The sequence below is a fragment of the Erythrolamprus reginae genome, chromosome 5, assembly GCF_031021105.1.
Source record: "Erythrolamprus reginae isolate rEryReg1 chromosome 5, rEryReg1.hap1, whole genome shotgun sequence".
Lineage (NCBI taxonomy): Eukaryota > Metazoa > Chordata > Lepidosauria > Squamata > Dipsadidae > Erythrolamprus > Erythrolamprus reginae.
Window position 1 is genome coordinate 41,145,799 of NC_091954.1, and position 22,907 is coordinate 41,168,705.

Consider the following 22,907-nt stretch of genomic DNA (forward strand, 5'->3'; position numbering starts at 1 on the left):
TTGTTTTGCAATGGGAGAAACTACAGGTGGAACTCAAAAAATTAGAATATCACGCAAAAGTTCATTTATTTCAGTAATGCAACTGAAAAGGTGAAGTGTACTATATGAGAGAGACAGATTACTTGCAAGGCAAGATAGTTCAAGCCATGATTTAGCAATAGCATTTAGACTTATACAACGCTTTACAGTGCTTTACAGCCCTCTCTAAGTGGTTGCCAGTGGTCAGCAGAAGTAGCTTGCATACTGCATTCTAACCATTGCACCACTGAGGCACCATCATTTGTCATAATTAGGATGATTATGGGGTAGAGCTCATGAAAATCTCAAATCCACAATCTTAGAAAAGTATAATATTACATGCATGCAATCAATAAATAAAGATTGTACATAGAACAATACCAGACCTCTGAAAAGTATGAGCAAGCATATGTACTCAGTACAGTGGTACCTCTACTTAAGAACTTAATTCGTTCTGTGACCAGGTTCTTAAGTAGAAAAGTTTGTAAGTAGAAGCAATTTTTCCCATAGGAATCAATAAAAAAGCAAATAATGTATGCAAACCCATTAGGAAAGAAATAAAAGCTCAGAATTTGGGTGGGAGGAGGAGGACAGTCACTGCCAAAGGAAGAAGGGGAGGGGAGGGGAATCAAAAAAATCCAAAACTTTAAGGCTTTTTTAAAAAAAGAGGGACTCTGAGGCATCGAGGAGGAACATGCGCCTCCCATACACCCGGCGCGAGGCTGCCTCCTATACACTGCACCAGAGAGAGAAACCAAAGTGGACAAGAATGGGGAGCCGCTAGTTCCTTTGACCGAAAGGCAGCTGCTGCTGCTACCTGCTTCCTCTTCCTTCCCATGCTGAAGGGCTCCCCTCTTCTCTCGCTCACTCGCTTTGTAGCCGGTGCCTTTCCTTCACTGTGGTGACTTCTCGGTTTGGCTGAAGCCAAGTTGATCCAACTGGGGTGAAGTGCTCCCTTTTGCCTTTCCGCGCCCAGACACTCTGGGAGACAACATCGCGCTGGGTGTATGGGAGGCAGAGTGAGGGAGTCACCACAGTGAAGTGGTTTTTTTCCCTCTCCAAGCACCCAGAGAAAGGAAAATGCTCTGTTTGCTCTGGGATGCTCAGAGCGAAGGGAGTGTTTCTTTTCTCTTGGCGCTGGCAGAGGTTTACTCCCTCTCTAAGTGCCCAGAGAAAGGAAAATGCTTCATTCACTATGGACTGCCAAAGCCTCCTTAAGCACCACCGAAAGGCTCCTCTGGCAGCCCAGAAAAGCCTGAGGTGGCCAGGATTAAAGGGGGAATGGCAGGAAATTGGTGGGGCCTTCGTGTCGCTCTCAAATTTCCTGGGAATTTTTTCCGGGCTTGGGTTCTTAAGTAGAAAATGTTTCTTGAGAAGAGGCAAAAAAATCTTTGAACACCTGGTTCTTATCTAGAAAAGTTCTTAAGTAGAGGCATTCTTAGGTAGAGGTACCACTGTACTGTACTTGGTTTGTGGCACTGCTGAAGTGTTATGGAAAACCAGGATGCTTCGATAGTGGCCTTGAGCTCTTCTGCATTGTTTGGTCTCATGTCTCCCATCTTTCTCTTGGCAATGCCCCAATTCTCTATGGGGTTCAGGTCAGGCGAGTTTGCTGGCCAATCAAGCACAGTAATCCCACGGTCATAGAACCAGGTTTTGGTGCTTTTGGCAGTGTGGGCAGATGCTAAGTCAGCATCTCCATAAAGCTCGTCTGTGGAAGAAAGCATCCTAAATTTCCTGATAGCTGGATTGACCCTGGACTTAATGAAGCACAGCAGACCAACACCAGCAGATGACATGGCTCCCCAAATCAACACAAACTGTGGAAACTTCACACTGGACTTCAAGCTTCTTGCAGTGTGTGCCTCTCCATTCTTCACTCCAATTTAGCATTACTGAAATAAATAAACTTTTGCACGATATTCTAATTTTTCAAGTTACACCTGTATATTGGTAGAATGGAAATTCCTTCAATATTTTCTTCTTCGTCTGCATAGAGCTAGAGAGTGTATATGGCATTTCAAGTTGAAATCCCCTCCACCTCCCCTAGGGAAAAAAAAAGGCAGAGAAGACGTCCTGGCTTAACATAATTCAAGCAATTATTTTCCAGCATTTGATATTGCTCATGCATATTGCCCAGAATACAAAGTAGTTACTTTTCAATTCTGTGCTCTGCTTGTATAGCTGGCATGAGATACTGTAGCTCTGGATATGTTATTAGAGGACTTTTAATCTCAGCAAGGTTCATAGCTCATTATAATCTAAATTCTCAAGTATCAGTAAATAGCCTGAAATGGAATGTTCTTGAAGGAGTAAATTGCATTTTGAGAATCAGCCGATGATCATGTTTTCAAGAGGAAAAGTCTTTTTGTCTGGAAATTCTAGGGCTTTTAGTACAGCATGGCTAGAGATCAACAAGTAAGAAAAGATGGGGAGAGGATATCAAAACCGTTCTTCCTGGAACTCTCAATGTCAGGCAATTCAGAACTTAAGAAAAATAAATCTCAGAGTCCATTTTGAACTTCAAAAGTGAACTTTACTCAAATCAGAAATGAAATGCCTCAGAAGCAAAGCAAAGTCTGAAGAAAAAGGTGTGATAGTTGCCCATATCAAAGAATCCCACTTGCCCCCCTTTGGGAAATAGCCAATCCCCATTGTCCGTCTGTCAGGTGGACGCATCTTCACCCTCGCGTCACACTTATGGAATGCAGCTTCTAACGGACTTTCTTCTCACCTCTTCTTAAGGAGAATAGAAACTCATCCTGGCCTTCGCCAGAGAAACAAAAGTTATCAGGGCCCCTCCAGAAACCTTCTTCCAAATCTCCCAAAACCCTACCACCTCCCCCTGTTACTCGGAGTCCTTGGAGAGGAACGGCATACAAATCTAATAAATAATAATAATAATAATTATAATTATAATAATAATAATAATAATAATAATTATTATTATTATTATTATTATTATTATTATTACTTATGACAATCAAAGCGTAGTGGAAAGATCAAAGATAATGAGGCTGACAGCATTGATATATCTGAATATTGTTAATATTATTCTGTGGTTCACTTGGTGACCATTTGAAGTTACAACGGCACTGAAAAAAGTGACTTATGCCCATTTTTAATACTTATGACTGTTGCAGCATCCCCATAGTCATGTGATTTATATTCATCTACTTAACAACTTTATGACAGTATCCAAGGGTCATGTGAATATTTTTTGTGACCTTCTGACAAGCCAGGTCTATAAGAAAACCCAATTCTCTCAGCAACCATGTTATTAATTTGACAACTGTAGTGATTCACTTTAAAAATTTGGTAAGAAAAGTTGTAAAATGGGACAAAACTCACTTAACAAATTTCTCATTGAGCAACATAAATTTTGAGCTCAATTGTGGTTGTAAGTTGAGGACTACTCATTGTCCTCAACGTACTACTCAGAGGTGGGTTCCTATCAGTTCTAACCAGTTCTATAGAATGTCACAGAGCCGGTTCTGGTCCATGACTGTTGCCATCTTTTTAAAATTATTTATTATTATTATTATTATTTTCTATTTTTTGCTGATTTTTGCTTCTGAGCATGTTTGAAGCTGACTTTTTGGCACTGCGTATGAGTGCGTGCTTGGCACGGCCATATGAAGTGCAATGCACCCACAGCCACTCAAGGCAGGAGGAAGCGAACGGAGGTGAGGTAAGTTAGAACCCACCCCTGCTTGTATTGGATATAATGATTTTGCTTTGCAATAAGAAATTATTTTTTATTTCATATTGTAAAAGAAACAAGCAGTACATGTTATGGGATCAGTGATTACTGATTTAGAAGTAGGGAACATTTTAGTTAACTAAACTGCTAATCTTCTTGCTATACACTTATTTTCATATTTTGAACCTATAATTGGAAAAGAGTAACTGTTCATTGTTTCAAGGCATTAGCAATTATTACCCTGTTTCTCAACAACCCGTTGAGGATCTGCTGATTTAAATTCTACATGCCAAATCTCTTTTTGGCAAAAAAAATTTTTTTAAAAAAAAGAGATAATTTAAGTGACAATAGCTTCATTATCATGCCAGCTGCTGTGATTCCCCCACTTTCAAATATACCCCATTTTGTTTCTCTCTTTTTATTTTAATTTGAGGGATGTATAATTTGAGTGTTATTTTAAATATTGGGGCTGTCTGGAGAAATGAAGACTAATCGTAATTATTTTGATTCTTTCAAATTTGTGCCTCCAGGCAAATTTTCACAAGTATCTACAAATAGTCTGTTTAGAAATAGTTCTGCAGAACTGTTTCTATTTGTAAAATGTAGCAACCCACGGAATTTATTTTTACATTATGCACATGTGAGTTCACATGCTAGCATGAGGAATTCTTGAGTTTCCAGAATTGTTACTTAACTACTACTACTGGTAATGTGAGAACCAGCAAGGCCAATGCTGAGGAATGTTGGGAGTTGTAGTTTTGCAATATATGAATTGGTTCCTGTTTTTCCTCTTTGTTGTAGGGTAAAAATACACAACTAAAGCCCATGGAGACAGATCTAAACCTAGACAGATCTAACTATACAATCTAATATACGTATATATATGAATAAGTTAAATGACTATATTTATATTCTTTCTCCCTTTAAGAATACTATATGTTGCCTGTTTTTCTTAGAAGGATGCAATAAAATAATTTAATTTCCAAACTTTGAGATAATCTATAATCCCATTGTTCATTTTAGAGAAAAAAATTTATAATTAAGATTTCTTTTCCTTTCCTTTCTTTTCTTCTCTCTCTCTTTTTTTTTACAGCTTATCTCACTAGCAGGCCAATAAAAATTAATCTTGAAATCTTTGCTCAGTGTTAAAATGTGTGCTTGAGTTGCTGTATCCCACACACTATGTAGGTGGGGACTGCAGCCAAGAAATTAAAAGATGCTTGCTCCTGGGGAGGAAAGCTATGACAAATCTAGACAGTACACTAAAAAGCAGAAATATCATCCTTTCAACAAAAGTGTGTATAGTCAAGGTTATGGTTTTCCCAGTTGCAATGTATGGCTGTGAAAGTTGGACCGCAAGGAAGCCTGAGTACCAAAGATTTGAGACCTTTGAACTATGGTGCTGGAGAAGATTCCTGCGAGTTCCTTGGACTTCAAGGCAATCAAACTGATCAGTCCTAGAGGTGATCAACCTCTTTAGAAGACCATATCCAAAAGATGAAACTCAAATACTTTGGGCACCAAATGAGAAGGAAGAATGAGAGCCTAATGTTGGAAAAGATTGAGGGCAAAAGAAGGACGGCAGAGAATGAGATGGCTGGATAGAGTCACTGAAGCAGTCAGCATGAACTTAAATGTACACCACAGGATGGCAGATAACAGGAAGGCCTGGAGTAACATTGTCCATGGTGTTGCAATGGGTCAGACATGACTTAACAACTAACAATAACAACAACAACACACTATAATTGTGGTTGAATTCCCTTTTGAACATTTATTTTCTGAATAGGAGCTCACGGAATACAACTTTAGGACTGCACTCATTTAAAACTCTCTGAGCAAGAAGCCCTATGGAACCAGCTTGATATACAATTATCTTTTTTAAAAATCGGCATGATTTCTAAGTGCCTTAAGCAGTTATTCGCTCCTTAATAAAAGTACCATAACTGAAATAAGGAGGTGGTTATTTGTTTTCGTTATGAAAACAAAACCTCAGACTGATATAAAATTTTCCAGAATTCCCATAAATGTGATTGTAGATGAAAGAAATAATCTATCTTGCCTGAATACACTTGTTACAGATCTTTATAACATAATTTAATCAAAGGAAAAAGATCAGATGCGGTATGAAGCATGCTATATTATTTTTTCCATACAAGTAACTTGTATATAGAACTTTTTTTGGACTGCTATGTAAAGCTTGTAGATTCAGAGGTTATTGTTCGGGACTGACAATAAGCAAACTGTTGGGTCATGCGCTGTGAACATTTGAATAGCATTTAAATACTTACTACAACTGTTGCAAGTAAGATGTTAGACCTGAATGATATGAGAACTCTTCTTAATGGCCATTTTCTAAATTATCCAGGGAAGATCCTAAAAAGCAGTAAATGGAATGAAATATTGATAACACCCATGCTTATTCTGCAAACTGACTGCTTTCAAATTGCTTCCCTTGTAATTCTGAATCTTATATTTCCCTTTCACATTCTTCTTATCGCAGAGAGACCTCCATAAAACCAGCTAAAAATAGTTCTTGTGCTGAAGATCCCCCTGAAAATTTCTTTTGGAGAGGACTTACAAGTTAGCGGAGGGCTCATGCATACATCCCAGTGGTCCTCATTCCATTATACCACAAAGCAAGATATGATAGTTGTTGCCAACAGATATCCAGTTCTCAACATTTTCAGATAATATATATCAATACAATCCTAAAGGCATCCACATAGTACCTTTTTATATCCTAAACGTTCAAGAATCAGTAGTACAATAATTTTCTTGATAGATCATCTACATATATAAAATGGAGAAGTAAACTGTGTTGAGGGATAGCATCCCACATTAAAGTGCTATCACCAAGAAAAAAATAACTTTAATTGTAGCTCATCAACAAGAATACCCAAATAAATGTCTCTGTTTGAAAAATTGCAATATAGACAAATGTATGGACAAGAAGCTCTTTAGTATATTCCAGTCCCAAATTATTAAGGATTGAAGGACAGATCTGATTATGAGTTGAGCCCAGAAACAAGTTGATGGAAGAGCAACTTCCCAATCACAGTGTTTGATACCATCTTTCCTGAAATTGTTGGCTCTTTCTTGCTGTAACCTCACTTTATTGATTCATAGAGTTTCACAGTTGCTAGCACTGAATTATTTCATTGCTGTAACTAAATTATATTCTTCTAAGTATAATTTAGACATTACCTTTGGCACGGAAAATGATTGTTTCGTGTTCTGCCCTTATAAGCATTGGAAAGTTTAAATGTGACAGTCATTATTTGCCTTTTTTAGCATTGGGATATTGCTAAAATGGGAGTCATACTCGATGATGATGATGATGATGATGATTACAGTTGTATAATTTCTAAACCTTCATTATCTGCATGCTGCCTAGAATGCTGTTAGGATTGAGGAGGCAAATCAATTACATGACCAATGAATTAGTAAATGTATGAATTTAAAGTGAAAGAATCTAATATCAGCCTTGGCTTTCTCCATGTTGTGGTTTTTGGATTCCGGGACATTCAGCAATTGTTTTTCTGGCCAGGAAATTTTGGGAGATGTACATATATCTAAAATATAAAGAGTCTGGGAAAGGCTATTCTCAAACAATGGTTGTCTTAATAGCAATAGCAATAGTACTTAGACTTATATACTGCTTTACAGTGCTTAAGCCTACTTTCTCATCACAGACTGGAAATTATATTACAATCAAGCTATCTTCTATGTATTCTTATATGAGTCCCTATGTAAGCTTTTTCCTGCGTGATGGCACTGATGTCAAGTCTCATCATATTCTTCTCAGCCAGCATAGCCTTCAGACATATTGCTTACTTATTATATGAGATGAAATTCAACACATTTGATTGACTGCATTGTCTTTAGCTATTTTGCTATAATGACATTAGCAGATGCTGACACTTTTAAAGAAAAGTGTTTTTACCAAAAGGTAGGCTTGCTTTTTCCTTCATAATGTTCTGAATGAACTCATGCAAAAAGTAACATGAAAATAATACAAAGTAAAATAAAATCATAAATAAATGAATTTTGGGGGGAGCTCATCATAATATCTCATCCTTGTTTACTGATTACAATAGCTAAATTTAAAAAGTACAAAGACGCTTATTATTATTATTTTTTTTGTGTGTTACATCTAGGTATGCATTGTACAAAAGAAGGACACAGAGAAGATGTATGCCATGAAGTACATGAATAAGCAACAGTGCATTGAAAGAGATGAAGTTCGGAATGTGTTCAGAGAACTAGAGATTCTGCAAGAAATTGAACATGTCTTCCTAGTGAATCTTTGGTGAATTTCTTTTTCTCTCTTAAAAAATGTATCAATTCCATTGATTTTCCAAATGTCTGCATCTAGTAGTTGAAAACATGTTAGCCTTTTCAGAAAAGGCCTTGGGTATAGCAATGCAGAACGTGATTTTCAAAATTCCACCAGGTTTGAAATTTTGGGCTTAGACAACTTAGAATTTTGTCTGACTTTCTTTCAAAGCTGTTCAGATTGGGTACTATCACTTCTTTATGTGATAAATAAATTCTGGAAGTTAACTGTGATATGTGAAGACTTTCTCCCCAACTACCCATCCCCACTAGGTTTTGGTATTATGTGAAGGAATAATTTTTATGTAGCGACTCACGGATATCTATCTATACTAATAATGTGTGTCTTTTTTTGGTCCCCTCTTTACTCTTAAGCAAAAAAAGCATTGAATAGCAATGTGTCTCACAGGGGAATTGCTCAAGTCTTTTTATCCTTTTGGTTGTCTTGTCTTGTTTTTATCTACAACACTTTGAAATGTAAATACCCATTCTTCCTGTAGCTTTCCTGAATGGATAATTCAGATCTTGCCTTTTTTTTTTAAGACTGAGTCATCTTATGTAATGGCATTTAACAAAATAATAATAATAAAATAATAAATAAAAATGCACCAAATCTTTTAAACATTTTTGGTAGGTTTTCAATATTTTCATCCCTGAGATCTTACATTCCCATCTAAATTCTTATGAATTTTTTTCTCCTATAAACTTTGTTGGGGAATGTAGAAATGTAAAGGATTAAGCATGTTATGTGCTTTTTACAAAGATCCAGGTAAAATATACAGTCCATTTATTGAGGATGATAAAGAGAGGCGAGTGTTTCTAACTCATACTTCTAAGCCAATTCTATCATCTAGATATTCTTAGAAGAAAATAATTCTCTGACCTATTTGATCACCCCTTTCACATTTTTTTTCACTCAGCTTTGGCAGATAGAGGAAAAATGCTCGTCTAATGACATCCTAGAATTTCTGTATTAAAATGATTCCAGGCAGCTCAGCCTAACAAAATCTTGCCAATGAGTCATTCACACTGATGGCTCTGGTTATCCTTTGATAATGAAATGAGACAGGCTGCTTGGTATTCCAGTACATTATTGATTATGCCTGGAAAAAAATACTGTGTAATGATCATATTATAGAAGCCATGTGATCCAGCCAGCTATAGAAAAAGGATTACATGAACAACTTAAAATTAACTATGACAACTGCTCCCTTCTAGATACACAATAGGGGACAGTTAACAGTAATAAGCATTAAAACAAAATGACACCCCAAATATATAAATATCAGTGGTTCAAAAGAACTGGGGCAAATGAAAAAAGTTGAAGGATATATATTTAGATATGTAGAAGCATTGTTATTATTCAAGCACATTCCAGCCAATTCTTCTGGAAATTCTAAGAACTGAATGTATCCAGAGATCACCGGGTTAAGTAAAATAATATTAAAGATATCTCATTTCCAGGTCATTATGTGAAATGGGGAACTATCATAAGGCATAGTAATATTGTCTGTGCAAATATAATGGCATTCCCTGTTTCCTCATTTTTCTATAGGTACTCCTTCCAAGATGAAGAAGATATGTTCATGGTGGTGGATCTACTCTTGGGTGGTGACTTACGTTATCATCTTCAACAGAATGTGCAGTTTACAGAAGAAACAGTTAAACTATATATCTGTGAAATGGCATCAGCTTTGGACTATTTGCGCAGTCAACGTATTATACACAGGTGATCTTAAATCTGTTGTTGGCAACTGTGAGGATCAGATCTAATTCTCTGAGCTCATCTCATCCTAGCCCATTGGGAACAACTCTATGGAATGTCAACTCTGAAATTGATTTTATAGTTGGAGTACATTTTCTTCAGTAAATACTTAATCTCTATTTCTACCATGAAATGGAAGGATTGTTCATTGTAGGAAATAATCAAACCTAATTTTCTAATCGTCTAATCTTGATCCATATTCTTTTTACATAGAATTTGGAACAAGTGGGTAATTTCATGATCATCCCCAAAACCCAAAATGTTTAACCTTAGATGGTCTACAGTTGACCTCTCCCCTTTTCTAAGAGGTTTGTAAGGGGCATGCATAAGCACATCATTGTGCCTACCATCCCTGTCCTACTGTCTCATTGTCGTCTTCTTTTATCTGTTATTTAATACATGTTTGACAAAATCAATCAATCAATCAGCCATGTCATCTCAATCTTTGATGCCCTTCTGTGTAATTGATAGGATTATAATTGAGACTAATAGCTACTATATCAAAATCTTTCTAAGCCCCCCTCTCCCCCAAAAAACAAAAATCTGGAAAAACTCTTTTACCATGAGTCAAGGTTGTTTCATTGCAGAAAATTGGACAATATTACTCGGTTTGTCATGTAGATGGTTGAGTGGTTCAGGGTGGGGAATTTGTAGTGGGTGGGACATTTTATTCTATTTTTTATTCAATTTTTTATTCTATTTTTAAATTTACCAATGACTTTCGTTGCCAATGACAATTAGTTGTTTTGACAATGATGATAATATTATTATTATTATTATTATTATTATTATTATTATTATTATTATTATTATTATTATTAAAAAGCCTATCCATTTTTTGCTGATATGGTGCTTTTTTAGATGATTTTCGCAATTTTCAGCAAATTTTTCTGGAAATTCTAGGAACTGAAATCCCAACACAACTAGAGGACACTAGGTTGGGGAACATTAAATTAATGATATCTCCTCTCCAGATGATTAACGGCCTCTACTTCCTTCTCCTTCTAATAGGAGGCACAGAGATTGAGATTAGAACCATGGCACTCTGGAAGAGTAATTTCCTTTTTACCTACCATAAACATGATTTCATTCCTCTCTTAAATGCCTACACACCAACCCAGTGAGTTATCATCTCAGAATCATCTAGTGAATTTTGTACTGAATGAAGTTTGGAACTAGATGTTCTTGAACTTTAGTCCCATATTTTAATTGCAATAGAATAGAATGTGGAGAAATGCATTCTCAGGGAGATGCCAATGGAAAAATTACACTCACCTATTCTGGCAGTGCCGTCCAATTTGCTTATTTAATACAGTTTTTGAAGATGAAAGGATTTTCATCATAATGCAACTCCACCTGGCAGGAATTGTTTTTAAACCCTGACATGCCTTTGTTTACTGAGAAAATTTCTATACACTACATTCAAATGAAATTTCTTTGCAAAGATGATGGATATTTCACATCTCTGTTTTTGTGTAGCTGATAATAGACAATGTTTTTACAATTTTGGAAACAAATATACACACATTTATTTTGCTTTTCAGAGATGTGAAACCGGATAACATTCTCCTCGATGAACAAGGTAAGGCGAAATCGCATGGCTTTTATTTCTGCTCTCTTGGTGTCTGAATGGAAATGGGTGATATGGGATGTTGTTTGGGGGGTTTTGCACGTTGTATCATGTGCATTTATTTCAGCATTGTAATATTAGGCTCCAATTTCTGCAGCAGTGACAGATACAGAAGCTTACAAGATTTGAAACAAATTGTTTGGCTCATGACTTTCTCAGAAAGCCCTAGGCACAGCCATTTGTGACCCCTGAATTTATATTAGGTTATATATATTTTTCCCCAACGTGTAAGACAGAGCATTTGTTGGTTGAGGTCTGTAGTATTTATGGTGTTTTCTTCCCTGGTAATATATACTGTATTACATTTTTGTTTTGATTACGGTGTTGTGTTCTTGTTTTATTGCTTTAATAACTTGTATATAATGAAGATTTGCTTTGATGGCGGAAGCAGTTTATAAGTTGAACAAAACAAATGAATAAATAACTGGTGGAAAAGAGACATTATTAGTAGCTACTAAAATTTCAATTCTGGCCAGAACAATTTTATGCAAAAACTACTATAAGCCTTAAATCATCTCTCTCTCCCGTTCTCCCATTTTCCCTCTCCCCCTCCCTCTTCCTCTCATCTATTTTCTTTCGCAACATTTACATACAGTCATATGTATATACTCTACAACCAGTGATGGGCTGCCAAAATTTTACTGCCACACAGGGGCCGTGGCTTATTTTGAGGGTGTGACTGGGTAGGAGTGGCTTGTCAGTCATGTGACCAGGTGAGAGTGGCTTGACAATCATGTGGCGGCGTGGCTTAAAGGCTTAAAGGTCATGTGACTGGGTGGGAGTGGCTTACCAATCAAGATAAGTTTTCAAATAGGTGCTTGGATTCTTTTTCACTTGATTAGGACACATTATTTGAACAGCCACAAAAAGGACAAATGATAGCATTATTTGTTGAGGAGCACAGTCACATTTTAAGGTTTTGTATTGAACTCACAAGGTTCAATATGATAACAGATTAGGCAAGTAGCTCAATTTTCTTTAATTGCTATAAAAGTTCAGTTCAAAATAATAATTAAAACGATTAAAGCCTTTATGGTTAAAAACATGCTGTTTAATTATTTCCTATTTTAAAAGTAATTAGGGATCATACTAAGGTACTAAAGAGGGAAGGACTATAGATACATTTTAATCTGTTTGCATGCTAGGCTGGCAGAATCAAGACAAAGGTTGGGTTTGGAGAAAGATACCACTTCCGATACAGGAAGGATTATAGCTTACAAGTCATATGCTTTAAAAGCAGTGTTTCTCAACCTTGGGATCTTTAAGATATGTGGACCTCTTGGAATTCCATGCTGGCTGGGCAGTTCTGGGAGTTGAAGTCCACAAACCTTAAAAGTTCTCAAGGTTCAAAATCACCACTCTAGACCAGGCGTGTCAAACTCAAAGTCTGCGGGCCAGATCCAACCCATGAGGTGCTTAGAACTGGCCCGTGGGGCCGGCCTAGAAATAGCAAACGACCACTCCGTGGTGCCTCTGCTAGCAAAAATGGGATGCACATGTGTGTGTATCCCCCCCCCCACGGATGCCCATTTCTGGCCTACATGCCCTCCTGCAAAATTCTGCAACAAAGACAATTCCCTCACTAACCTGTTTTTCAGCTCCATTCTCCAGTATGCAGGGCAACAAAAGACCATGTGACTACTAGTAAAAAAAAAAAAGTTTATGAGATCTTTCCCCCTGCAAAGTTGGAAGGTCTGATTGCATTTTTTTTAAAAAATTGTTGCCCGCAAGCAGGAGAACGGAGCTGGAAAGCAGGTTAGTGAGGGGATTCTGGTTGCTTTGGGATGGAGTGGAAGTGAGGATTTCCCATTATGATTCCTGTGAATGGGGTGGAAGTGAAGATTTTACATTACGATTGCTCATAAGTAAGAACCAGTAAAAGAGGAATGGAAAAATCCCTATTTGTAGTTCAACATTTTTCAGTCTTGGCAAGTTTAAGATGGACAAACTTTGTGCTGCCTGGGGAATTCTGGGAATTGAAGTCCATGCACCTTAAAATTTCCGAAGTTGAGAAGCATGGGCCTATATAAAGTTTAGGGTTTTCCATTCCTGTTTTATTTAGAATTTGGTGCAATTATATAAATCAGTTGTGGTTTCCTTAACAAATAGTGATTAAAGCAATATGAACCATTACTATACCTTTTGTGAGAAACTGAAATTAAAAGTTGATCTGGGTCTTTGATTATAGAAATAATGTAGACAAATGTTAAAGTTAGAGTAAGAGTTTGATATATTTTTTACTTATATCTGTACCAAAGAAAGTTATAAGTCATTCTTTTTCGGTTTTCCTTCTTTCCTCTTTCCCCCTTTTGCTTTCCTAAGCCTTTTCTTTTTTCAAATCTATTTTTTTTTATCCCTTAGCTTTGTATTTTTTTAAGTATGAAGGATCAAACACTCAGCCATTATAAGTCTACATTCCTTATTTACAGAAATCATATCAAAATTTAGAATGAAATCCATTGGGAGCCATCTCATATAAGGCAGTAACCAAAAAATGTTTATCAATAGAATAGAAGATTTGTAGCTCAGGGTTGAACTGTGGGGTCCTTTGTACTCTCTGAGCTTGATTGTTTTCTTGAAGCTGTTTCATTACCAAAGCAGGTAACATCATCAGTAGTAGAAGGGAGGGGAGTTTGCTCTTATTTTCATATACTAATGGGTTACCATGTCAGTATTGATCAATTACTTCACAAAAAGTGTTTTGATTGGTGCTGGGTCTCTACAGCCTCAGGCAGGGAAGAGCTATTCTGCACCCCTGCCTCAAATATTCTTTAAAATACAGTTTCCGAGCATTCCTTTAGGAACCTTCAACATGTAAACTGTGGTTACTCATCCTAAAATGAATCCTCTTTACCTGGAGCTTCAAAATTTGCTGTTTGCTCGGAGGCGTGTAGCTAAAATCAACCTATATTTAGTCTACATCTGACTTTGGGTATATCTGACATCAACACAATTGAGAGAGTCCAGAAATATTTCACAAGAAGAGTCCTTCATTCCTTTTCTCACAACAAAATACCTTACTCTGCCAGACTTGAAATTCTTTGATTAGACTACTTACAACTCCGTCATCTCCGTTCCGACTTAATTATAGTTCATAAAATCATATACCAAAATGTCCTACCTGTTAGCGACTACCTCACCGTCAACTGCTCCAAACTAGATTGCTAAAATACGACTTCAGCAGTAGAGTAATCAACCCCTGGAATGCACTACCTGACTCTGTAGTTTCTACTCATAACCCCAAAACCTTTAACTTTAGACTATCTACAATTGATCTCTGTCCCTTTCTAAGAGGTCTGTAACCCTTGCTTGCTGGATCTGGATGTCACAAAGCAAAGGCCACATTTTATAAATAACCCCCATGCCCTGTTTTGGCTGTCAGAGTGCTGCAGGAGGCTAAGTGTTGTGATGCCCACCCTGGTCATGCTCCAGTCATGCCGACCCAGGGCATACCTCCAGCCATCCAAGATCAAACATCACACTGATGTGACCATCAATACAATTGAATTTGACTCCTTTGTTCTACAGTTAAAAGAGCAACTGTGGTACTGGCATTCTCCAAACCAGCCAAGAGAAAATGTTCTATTCTGACATTCTGGGGAGACTTGGTGTTGAATTAGCATAGACGATGACTTATTGAATTCATTTTCTGGTTGGTGATATGGCATTTCTAGTGATGCAAAGATAAAACACACAGGAGCCATAGTTTCTTCATTTCACTTTGAGCCATAGAAATATGTTTCTTCCCTCTGTGGAATTGCCTGGGTATCATCAGTCTTCACAACATAATCACTGAAAACCAGTTCTGGAAAATTGAAAGGTGCAGCCTCACAAACCGTGTACTTCCTTTCCTCCCTCTGGATTTGACTATCCAGGTAGAGGCTTGGAATGGCATATTTATTTAGTTCTGTAGCAAAACAACTGCTCTCTGCTGCAGGCCAGGACAGGTGTCTAAATTCCATGTCTCCAATGTGCCTGCAGTGCTCTGCTGGCATTCTTCCAAGGACAGAGCTCAACATCTTGCAGTTTCAGATATCTATTGAGATGTGTGCCCTTCTGCTTCAAGGTAAAAAGCAGAAAGCAAGCAGCAAGGTAAAGGTGTAAAAGGAAGGAACTGTTGTCTCCACGTATCTGCTGTTTCCCCTTTGATTGACAGTGGGAACACATCCCCAAAGGAAGAGATGAGCAAGCAGGAAGCAGTGAGAAACAAGACCCTACCAAGGCTGTCTTGCAAAGCAGCCCCTGAATTTTTAAACAGCCATACCGATGGTGAATATAGAAATAAACCCAGGCAAAGGACATCATGAGTTAATCTGTCTGTTTCATCGAGCCGGGGCTCATGAATCCCAAATGCTAGAAATCCACCCGCTGGAGGAATAAAAGGAAGAGTCAGAGATTGATTTCAGACTAGCATTTTTATCTTGGCATGAAAGCATTAGTAGTGGCTCATCTGCTTCAGGCAGCTTAGGAGAGACGATGTAGCATACCTAATTGTAGCATAAGCGAGATGTGGTTCTTAATACATATAAGCTGATATCAATCACCTCGAGAATAACATAGTTTGAAATAACTTTGCCTAGTAAGGTCATATATTTAAATCAGAGTTGATGTGTGTGTCTGTGTGTGTTTTAAAAACCTAAATGCATTGCTCTCCTGTCCTGGAGTGCAGATTACAGCCAAACCAAAGCAGACCTCTCCCTACCTCAGACGCAGCACTCTCCATTCATGTGGTATACAATGTGCCTGGGTGATTGGAGAAGGTTCAACTTACCTCACAACTAAGCTGCAAAAATCCAGGCAACCATTAGAAGGCAGCTGTGAGGTACAGAAACCTTTTATTCTGAGTGGCATTTAGTGGTCACTTCTATGATATTAGTTTAGATCCTGTAGCTCTAATTCACCCTCCTGTGCTATTGGTTGGTCCTTCAGTTTTATGTTGATATTTGAAGGATTGATATCCATGTTTTGTATATCAGGGCTGATCTTCATTTTCTTTGTAATGAAACACTTGCTTTATAACTCAACAGAGAGGCCCATTTCATGTTAGAAGAAGCAGATCAGGTTATTTGAAGGACTATCTCTTTCCAGTTATATCTACCCAACTTACCAGAAAGGGGAAGTAAGGAATGCTATGGGTCACTTTTAACACTAGCAATAGGACTTATACACTGCTATATAGTACTTTATAGCCCTCTCTAAGCAGTTTACAGAGTCAGTATATTGCCCCTATTTTACCGAACTTGGAAGGATGGAAGGTGACTTAATCTTGAGCTGGTCAGAATCAAACTCATGGCAGCGAAAATGGAATGGAATTCATTCGTTCGTTCGTTCATTCATTCATTCATTCATTCATTCATTCATTCATTCATTCATTCATTCATAACTCAGGGCAGCTTACAAGTTTAAAACCCAAGTACCAAAACCAATAACCTTCCATCCCCCTAGTGACAAACTGTCCACTGGATGGACTCCACATCATTTTGGCATCCCCAGGTCTGTTGGTAGGCAATGCCTTCAGACCTTGCAAAAGTGGGAGGCAGTGTCTGCAGAGATGATGTTTCACAGGGAGGGAACAACTAGAGTGAGGGGCCTTTATTTTGGTCCTCCATGAGATGGACCTCCATGAGTCATGGTGACGCAGTAGTTAGAATATAGTATTGCAGGCTTGCTCACTGCCATGAGTTTCATTCTGACCAGCTCAAGGTTAACTCACCTTCCATCCTTCCAAGTTCGGTAAAATGGGGATGCTGGTAAAATATGGGCAATACACTGACTCTGTAAACTGCTTAGAGAGGGCTGTAAAGTACAGTATAAGTGACCCATAGCATTACCTACCTCCCATTCTGCTGAGTTGGGTAGATATAACTGGAAAGAGATAGTCCTTCAAATAGCCTGGTCCCAAGCCATGTAGGGCTTTGAAAGTGACAGCCGGCACTTTGAATTGGACTCAGAAGCAAGTTTGCAACCAATGCAGCTCCTCCAAGAGACGTGACACATGCACAAATTTAGGCTTGCACAAAACTTTGAAGGCTACCATATTTTGAACCAATTAAAGCTTCCAACTACTTTTCAGGTCCTTGTAGAGTGCATTGCGATAGCCACAAGGTGGAATTTTAATAGTTTTGCAATCAGTTGCCAGAAGATTCCTTTATGCACCTCCTGATGCATTCTGCTTTGTTCCAACCCTGACAATAGCATATTCCCCAATGAATCCTTTAAAAAGCTTATCAAATAGCTTTTCACACAACAGGAAAGCGAACTGTTAGTTGGCTGGAGCAGCTTTTATGTATTCATGTGTAATCCAAGTTATATTTAAAGTGTCACAGCCCAGCCATTAGTCCATCGATCAGCAAGAGTTTCAAATGAGTTCCAATTTTTCCTATCATGCAACATTTTTTTCTTTTCTGAGTAACAGGTAAGACACTGCTACATTCCCCTTTTGTAATCATAAAGGAAAATATGATGATGTGCTGACCTACAAGAGCTTTTTTTTAAAAAGTGTAATTAAAGTCTAAATTAAGATGTTAGCTCATTGTAATAAAATTATATTGTTATAATACAATTGCATTTTACAGTGGCACTTTCTTTAGCATCACAATTATTCTGCAAATGTTATCTTAATCATATTATTATCTTAGGTCATATTTGTTAGAGTAAATGAGCACCAGAAGGTGTTTCTACTTAAATGTCATGTTTTGTGTTCTGTTTTAAGGCCATGCCCACCTAACCGATTTTAATATTGCAACAATCGTCAGAGATGGCGAAAGAGCCACTGCTCTAGCTGGAACTAAGCCTTACATGGGTAAGTGAACACATTTCTCTTGCTTAACGATATGGTTTGCCTGCATATTCATAATGGGCTGATGGATCATATTCTGAAAATGTATACAGTAGTATTAGGGTTTTCCTTGGAAAACCATGACTGCAACAATACAAGTGATTTAAAATTCACTATGAGACGGGGAAGGAATATAAATGTGTTTATTTAATTTATTCTTGTAACAAATTAATTTAAATGATATTAATTATTTTAGGGGTGCAACCAGAGAAGGCTTTTGTTGTGAAATCTCATCTTTCGTTTGTAATCTTCTACTGTTTCTGTTGTTTTTCTGCTACGCAGACCCCTTTACATTAAGGAGTCAAAAAACAATGGACATCCCTTCATAATACTAAGAAAAAATTATTTCGCTTTGGTACTCATTGTGCCGTATATCACCTTTTCCTAACTTAGATCCAAAATTGTATTTGTCCACTCAGTCCAAATGAAATATACCGGTACCTATATTTTCCTTCTAAACTGGTACATATTTCGAGATTCTGTCATGTATGTGTTATATACCATATTTGAACATGTGTAATATGATATAGTCAGTTTAGTATAATGGTTAGGATGCCAGGCTAGTCACTAGGAAACTGTAAATTTTAGTCCAGCCTTAGGCACAAAGCCAACTGGGTGACATGGGCTTGCCGCTCTTTCTTAGCCCTAGTAAACCATTTCTGATAAACCTTGGCAAAAAAATTGCAGGAACTTGTCCAAGCAGTCTCTAAGAATCCGACACAATTGAATGGGAGGGGGGAAATGAAATAAAATGCCCTTAGCATATGGCATACTATACATGGACTAGCAATATCTATTAGCAATATCTATTAACATAAAACACAATAAAATATAAATGTTAAAAAGATATAAGTTCAAATACCAAATGTTCAAATGTCAAGGCCATCTAAATCAAAGTTTACCAACCTGTGGTCTATGGACCACTGGTGGTCCACAAGAAAATATTGGTGGTCTGTGGAGATATGGCTGAGAGCAATTAATCCAGTCCAAGAAGAAGTGAGGAGAGGAGAGGAACGGAAAGGAAAGAGGGAGGGAGGGAGGGGAGGTACAGCTACAGCTCTGGAATATGGGACTGACTTTCCCAACAACATCAGCAAGCCACCATCAAATAAGCTTCAATTATTTTGTAGTAATTACACTACCTTTAATAATTTTCTTACAATTAAACAACCTTTAAAGATTTTGTTATGATTAAATAAGCATTTATGATTTTGTTACAATTAAATAAGTATTCATAATTTTGTTGTGTTAAATAGGTGCATTTCATATTAATAAAATAAAAGTTCTCTGATCATTATTTTACAAATGTATTTATCTTTTAAAAAATTATATTAGTTGTCTGTGGGACTTAAAATTATGAATTTGGTGGTCTGCGGGTTTTTAAAAAATATGACCTTGGTGGTCCCTGAGGTCCAAAAAGTTGGGGACCCCTGAGCTAAGAATTGAAGCGCAGCATTGTTTATATTAAATATATATATATTTATCTTATAGTAATCCTCCCACCTTTTGTTTATTTTGTCCTAGATATAAAGTAATCATCTAATTTAAATCTATTTATCTTTCCTTCTCTTAAAGGGATTAATTAGGCTTAAGAATGCTTTAATTTTATATTTCGTTAATTGAACCTTTTTGCTTCTTGATCTTTCATTAATATTGGCTGCTTATAGCTGAGGTCACTTATAGATTGTATCTCCCAAATTAAGCATATGGTCCATCCACCTTCTAGAGTTGTAAACAGTCTCACTTAATTCTAGAAAAATGCAAGCATATTAGCAACCATTTATTAATTTTTGCTTTATTTAACTATGCAAGTACTATTACCAATTTGGAGTCCTGAGGTCTGAACCTCACTTATCCTACTTTCAGATCTTTCTAAATATTTGGTCCTATATATGAAGTCAACATGTAATTCTCTTTTGGCCAGCATGCCAGTTCCAACTTAGAAGTCCTTGTGTCTTATTTACCTGTGATTAAACCCCACTAAATTTGTTAGAATATCTGGTTTTACAACTATGGGAATATGTAAAAACTGCAACAGCAGTTTTATTGAAACTAATGATGGTGGAAGTATTAAATGATGTCCTTGGTTTTCTTTTCAGCTCCGGAGATCTTTCACTCCTTTCAGAATGGAGGAACAGGGTACTCCTTTGAAGTCGATTGGTGGTCTCTGGGAGTGATAGCATATGAGCTTCTGCGTGGATGGGTGCCTGACATACTTTTTATTTTTAAAAATACTTGGAAATTGCTTATCCCCATTAGAGTGTGGGGAGTAAGTTCACGGATTGCAAGGCAATGAATATACAAATCAGTGGAAGTTAAAGTCTTATTGAAGAAAATGTAACAGACACAAACAGTGTTCCGTCTAATTTTTTTTGGGGGGGGGAAGTATAGTGTCTGAGCGGCAGTCCCTTTGGGACTGGGCGGCACAGAAATAATAAATAAATAAATAAGCAAGCAAGCAAGCAAGCAAAAAACCCACCCTGTTTTGCCTCAGAGAATTTCAAAATAAAATAGTGTACTGTGTGTCTATAACAGTGAGCTCATAATAGGGCAACTCTATCAATATCAAAATGCCACTTAAATAGTTGAGCTAGTTTCAAACTAGATTTTGATTTTCTTTCTCTCTTCCTTACTCCCATTCTTTTTCTTTCTCTTTTCCTTCCTCTCTTTTTTCTATCTGTTTCTCTCTCTTCCTCTCTCTCTCTTCTTCCCTCTCACTCTTTCCCTCTTGGCTTCTGGGCAGGTTTGGAAAACTCTGAGTTGATGATGATTTTTAAGTGAGTGATTGCTCACTGCTCAGCTTAGAGGGAACTATGGACACAAACAAGACAGCTATGTAGAAAATTGCGACTTACTGCAGATGAGTTAAATTCAGAAAATAATAATGATAATAATAATTTATAAGATTTGTATGCCGCCCCTCTCCGAAGACTTAATATTTAATTAAGATGTAATATTCCTCAGCTTTTGGAAGCTTCAAATGATTGCAGTTAATGTATAGTGCCATTCCTGAATTTATCTGTACTGAAGCTGATCCCCAGGAGAGGATTTCAAAGTTCATTTTTTTCTACCAGTTACTCATATTTCTAATTAAACACAGTTCTTGTTTATTAGATGCCAACAATTTATGTGAGGCAGTACCAGTTCATAACATCAAGTTATCTCTGCCATAAATGCCCCACCTTGGATTTGCTCTCCTAAACTGGTCTGCATCTATGTGTCTCTGTTTCTCAGTCTCTCAATTGTTCATCCATCCATCCCACCCACCCACCCATCCATCCATTCTGTTTGTCTATCTGTCCTATCTGCTGCCCAACTCCTTCATGGTACAAGTTAAAAAAATTTAGACAAAATGATATGAAACAAAACAAACTTACGATAAAAATGATGGAGACTCATTAAAAAAAACAGTCATCCCACAAAGAACCACACTCTATTCCAAAGTCTAGGGGAAGAGCCAAAGAGCAAGACAACTTTGTGGGTCTGTTCAGGTGCCGTTGTTAAAGCAGTGGAATCTGGAGCATGCGGATTCTATCCAACCATCCGGGACAGAAAGTAGGTATGGGAGACAGATGGTCTTTTAGATAATCATCTTGAATCACATCCAGAAGGCTGCTGGCAACCAGTGCAGCTTAACAAAGATGCCATCACATGTGTGCATGCCCATAAATGCCTGTTCAACAGCATTAAGAACCAGCTGCACCTCCCAAGGGGTCTCAAGGCAGCCCCACATGCCTTGTAATAGTTGAAATGCAAGGTGACTAAAGCATCATGATGATAGTAATAGAGCAGTAATAGTATTACAGCAGTATAAACAACTGCATTAATTAAATGCTTGATTTTATGATAAATAAATGTGGAGGTCTCATGCATTTCCATTCCTCTTTTTCTCCCCCCAGAGGCCTTATGACATCCATTCCAATAGTCCTGTGGAATCGTTAGTTCAGCTGTTCAGCACTGTGAGTGTTCAGTATACAACAGCTTGGTCAAAAGACATGGTGGCGTTATTAAGAAAGGTAAAATCATTGTTTCTTTGGTAAGGATTGCAATGATTCATTATCACTGCACAAATAAGGGCTTTGATCCAAAAATATGTGCTCCCTCTGACTTGCCAATATGCTGCATATGTCTGTGTAGCAACAGTTGCCTTCAGCACATTACTCCGTTGTTCCTAGAGCAGTGTCAGGGAAACATGCCTGCAGTCCTAAGTACCGAAGTAAGGAAGGGGAGTGCGTGGCTCAGTTGTTAGAATGCAGTATTGTAGGTTAACTCTACCAACTGCCAGCAGTTCAATCCTGACCGGCTCAAAGTTGACTCAGCCTTCCAGCATCCTGAGTTCTATAAAATGAGGACCCAGATTGCTGGGGGTAATGTGCTGACATTCCTAAACCGCTAAGAGAGGGCTCAAAAGGGCTCTGAATCGGTAGATGTGCATTGTCAGAGAGGAAAACATATTTTCTTTACATGTAATGTAGCATGTAATTTTATCCTTAAAGCTATGCAATGGCTATACCTTTAATTGCCAGTAAATACTGTATCTTACAGGCAGTTACAGGGCTTTGTGCTGGCTTGATTAATAAAGACTTATTTTCACATTATCTTTTTCTGATTGTGA

General features: G+C 37.4%; 1 protein-coding gene across 1 annotated transcript in view; it reads left to right on the forward strand.

Annotated features, from left to right (window-relative positions):
• The window catches only part of STK32C (serine/threonine kinase 32C), a 246,082-nt gene that overhangs the window by 209,419 nt on the left and 13,756 nt on the right, over nucleotides 1-22,907 (forward strand). Inside the window, exons 3-8 of the mRNA XM_070752455.1 lie at nucleotides 7,882-8,033; nucleotides 9,615-9,788; nucleotides 11,369-11,406; nucleotides 18,167-18,256; nucleotides 20,392-20,495; nucleotides 22,192-22,308. Of these exons, the coding sequence (XP_070608556.1) occupies nucleotides 7,882-8,033; nucleotides 9,615-9,788; nucleotides 11,369-11,406; nucleotides 18,167-18,256; nucleotides 20,392-20,495; nucleotides 22,192-22,308 (675 nt within the window). The remainder of the gene's footprint in view (nucleotides 1-7,881; nucleotides 8,034-9,614; nucleotides 9,789-11,368; nucleotides 11,407-18,166; nucleotides 18,257-20,391; nucleotides 20,496-22,191; nucleotides 22,309-22,907) is intronic.